The sequence below is a fragment of the Acanthisitta chloris genome, unplaced genomic scaffold, assembly GCF_000695815.1.
Source record: "Acanthisitta chloris isolate BGI_N310 unplaced genomic scaffold, ASM69581v1 scaffold45845, whole genome shotgun sequence".
Lineage (NCBI taxonomy): Eukaryota > Metazoa > Chordata > Aves > Passeriformes > Acanthisittidae > Acanthisitta > Acanthisitta chloris.
The window spans coordinates 13,134-17,005 of NW_008674006.1; the positions used below are offsets into that span (position 1 = coordinate 13,134).

The 3,872-nt window shown below is 37.2% G+C and overlaps 1 protein-coding gene across 1 annotated transcript in view; it reads right to left on the reverse strand.

Moving 5' to 3' along the window:
- Positions 1 to 3,780, reverse strand: part of MCM8 (minichromosome maintenance complex component 8) — a 15,339-nt gene extending 11,559 nt beyond the window's left edge. The window contains exons 1-5 of the mRNA XM_009075142.1: positions 3,707 to 3,780; positions 3,133 to 3,215; positions 2,809 to 2,958; positions 1,989 to 2,092; positions 176 to 374 (exon numbers count right to left, since the gene is read on the reverse strand). Coding sequence (XP_009073390.1) covers positions 176 to 374; positions 1,989 to 2,092; positions 2,809 to 2,958; positions 3,133 to 3,159 — 480 coding nt within the window. The 5' untranslated portion in view covers positions 3,160 to 3,215; positions 3,707 to 3,780. The remainder of the gene's footprint in view (positions 1 to 175; positions 375 to 1,988; positions 2,093 to 2,808; positions 2,959 to 3,132; positions 3,216 to 3,706) is intronic.
- Positions 3,781 to 3,872: the final 92 nt, after the last annotated feature.

Consider the following 3,872-nt stretch of genomic DNA (forward strand, 5'->3'; position numbering starts at 1 on the left):
GTATGAAGTAATAAAAGTTGCACGGTGTGTTTAATTTTTTGTCTGGTGTGTCAGTTGCTTAACCTAGCTTTAAAGACTAGATTTTGTAATTATTTTTTTTAATAGCAGTGGTGCTGCTTTCTGTCAAATCACAACAGATAAGGGAGAAGTATGAAGTTAAATGGTTTTAACTTACCTTGGATGGAAGTTGATACTTGCCATCAGGGAGAGGAACACACTGAACATCTCCACATGTGCCACACACAAAAGCCAGCTTAGTGCACAGAGGCTTAATGTTACTGACACGCACAACAGTGCCACGCAAGGCAATGTACTTGCCATAGCAGTTGGCCCGAACGTTTTTCAGCTGAGTTAGTGGATCATAGTTGTACACCCTGCACAAAAGTTAAGCATTAACATTTTGAGAGGTTAGTACACACAAATGTAGAACAAAAAGAAACCCCCCAAAACCCCTCAAACCCATTCAAACATTAACAAAAATTCCTACTCCCACTTAAAGACAGCAATTCAGAAAAAATGGTTAGGAATATTTTGTTGGTGAGTCCGTGGCATAGTCTTTGATTCTTGTTCTAGAAAACAGCATAACATTTAAGATTCTCCAAATGTATATACCTCAACAGCTGTACAGTTTGTTTATATAGTGACACCTCCCTCCTGTGAACAACTGAGATCAGCAATACAACAGAAACTACTTTATACTCATCTATAACTCTATCTCTCCATTATTTCAGATAAAGACTGGATTTCAGAATTGTGACACAGAGGCATCCTTTATTATGCCTGTGCTCCAAAAGGAAGGGTGAGTTTTTGTGTTTCACAGGTATATGAACCTGTCATCAGGTACAACACGCTGCACCTTGTTAAGGACAATAAAGAGTACGTAGACAAATAGTTCAGAATAAAACTTCAAACATAATTGTTTGTCGTGGAATGGACCTCATAGGACCATCTAGCCTGACCCTCCTGCTCAAGCGGGGCCAGGTAGAGCAGGTTGCCCAGGTCCATGTCCAGCTGAGTTTTGAATATATTCATGGATGGAGACTACACAACCTCTCTCACAGTAAAATAGGGTTCACATGCAATTTTAAGTGTTTTAATTCGTATCCACTGTCCCTTGTCCTGTCACTGGGCACCAGTAAGAGTATGGTTCCTGACATGCAGGGCTTCCCCTGCTCCCTCAGCTTAGGACCCATTACATGGTGGTGCAAAACCATTTTAGAAGCATATTTTATTGACTTATTGAATGATTTCCTCTACAGGATAATGCTCTATAACTGTCTCATAGAATCTGAGAGCTTTTATACACCTTTTTTGGACACAAGATTCTCCTAAAGACTGTAATTGAAAGGGTGCAGTTTTATAAGGTGCAAAACTTAAAAATATATCTTAGGGCAACAAACCCCCAAACTAAATCCACTTGCTATGCCTAAACATGCTGCTTTCCCATAACAATCATTTAATATATATAAGGCAATAAGAAACAACACATCCTCATACGCCACTGTCAAAACATTCATATAAGGAATACTAAATATTACCAGCTGCAGTTTATGTCCACATGCTCCAAATTAGCCTCCTTCTTATAAAGATGTGCCTTTTGCTAACAAAAAGCTAATCATAATCACTTCCTAGCTTCTCCAGTAGACAGAAATTAAAATAGTTCTGCTTTTAATCAATACATGTTTTATAGAACAAATATTCTAGTTACGAGTTACTTCTCTACTTAGGAGCTTTTCCAGTCACAAGCTGTTTGTACAAGCTTGTACAAGCAGATTTCACTTCACTTTTTTCCTCACAAGGCCAGTTTAGCCTTTGTCATACCGAAGAAAAAAAGCAAAATGTAGAGTCTTCCGGAAACAGCTTCAGAGAGTCAAGTCTCTCAATAAATACATAAGCCTTCAGCACCATGCATGGCCACTGGCAACAACTGGACAAGAATCAAATAGCTCTTCCTTGGCAAAAAAAAAACCCAACTCAACATCCAATACCTCGCATGAATGAGAGGCACATTTATTATAGGATCTCCATTCAGTGGTAATCCTTCCTGCACCTGCAGCTCTGCAGCATGCCTCTCCAGGTCCTTGGTTAGCACCTAGGTGGAACAGAAAGGCAGACACAGTGTGCCATGCAACATGGATTCAGTTTGCTATCAATTTCACTTAGCACCCCTTACAATCAGATTCACCTGCTGAAGTCTTTGCTGTCCAGTGACACGCCACTAAACAATGTATTTTTGCTTCTGGGAGGTTTTAAGCTTAATCGACATATTTGTTATATTTGATTATTTTTCTTTAATTAAAAACAAATGTATACAATAATCTTTAATGCTGTGGTCAAAAAGACTAAGGCATAAACAGCTGAACTTTGTCAACAAGCACTGAAATGCTACTTTGAGAGACACTGAACAGGGCCAGGAATTCTTGAATCTGCCCACCATTCACCCAACAGCCATGGTTCTGCTGTGTGTGGTGGGGGACACACAGCACAAATAACTCACAATATATTAAAAAAACCCCAGAAATTAGAACTCCCAACCCAGAGTGTGTTAGAACTACATTTAGTTTTAGTCAGCTGCTTTAACAATGAATAAGCAAAATGCACCAAGACCAAAGCACTTTCAAAAATGTGATTTTGTGGGCCATACAGAAATGGGATAGATGAAAGGATTTGAGTTTTAAATAAAGAGTAATTTCCCATAAGAGAGAAAAACATAGACATTTGGGGTTTATGACATAATTGCTCTTGAGTCTTACTGATGCTTTCGTGTTGTGAGGGTTATGCTTCTATGTATTAGAATATCATATTTACCTGATGAATTGCCAGACCCATACAGTGCAGTATTTTCTGAGGCATATCCCTTAATTCAGTACATATATTTGGTATTGATTTAGTCAATTCTCTGTCTTGTATTAGTTCCTTATAATCCACAAGAATACTTCCTTTTCTTTCTATTTCATCCTGTGAAACATGGTAAGTTACAAAATACACTTCAAATCAGAAGCACAACACATCCAAATCACAAACATTTCACATCTATGATGATTATTGCTAATGGAAAAATACACAAAATTTGTAATGTTCCTATATCAATAATAGGTTGTTGGGGTGGGGTATGTTTTTGTTTGGTTTTACCTTATCATAAAGTTCAATGCGTTGCATGAAAAACTTCTCAAAAGCTTGAGTCTTCTGGACAAAAGGAGACTTGTCAGCATAAGCTAGTTAGAAACATACCACATCAGTAACTGACAGAAATAATTTATTCTGTTTCACAAAATACATAAACACATCATTTCTATTATTTTCCTGCATTCCAAAACTACAGTATCACAGTGATGTTCCACTGTAAGGCTTGTTACAAAACAGAGCTTTACACAAGATAACACAGGACAAGTACATATGATCAAGGGAAGTACAGCAGAGATATATTTATTCCAGTCTTTGACAGGTTGGAGGTTTTATCTGCATAACTGAATAGGTTTAAAAGACATCACATTTTATGCTCTTAAGGATTTATTTCCAAGGTTTGCAGCCCACAGAGAATAGAGTATGCAAGTTTGTATTGCATTCATGTTTTTATACAAGATATATGAATTTTGGTTGCTTTCTGTTGAACTTAGAACTGTACTAACAACGCATATAAGCAATTCTAGGGGAAAAAAAAAACCAAGAAGAAAACATTTGATATATAATTATGGTTTAAAAATACCTTCAGAGAAATAAAGTTTCCAGCCCTTATAGGGAATAAACTCGTCCAGCGACGATTGGCGTAGTTGAGATTTTGCTGGCAAAAAAAATAAGATAAAATAAAATGGGGGTTAAAATAATGCGGGTAGCAAAACTTGACAAGTTTTATTTTCGGGGATTCTTTGGAC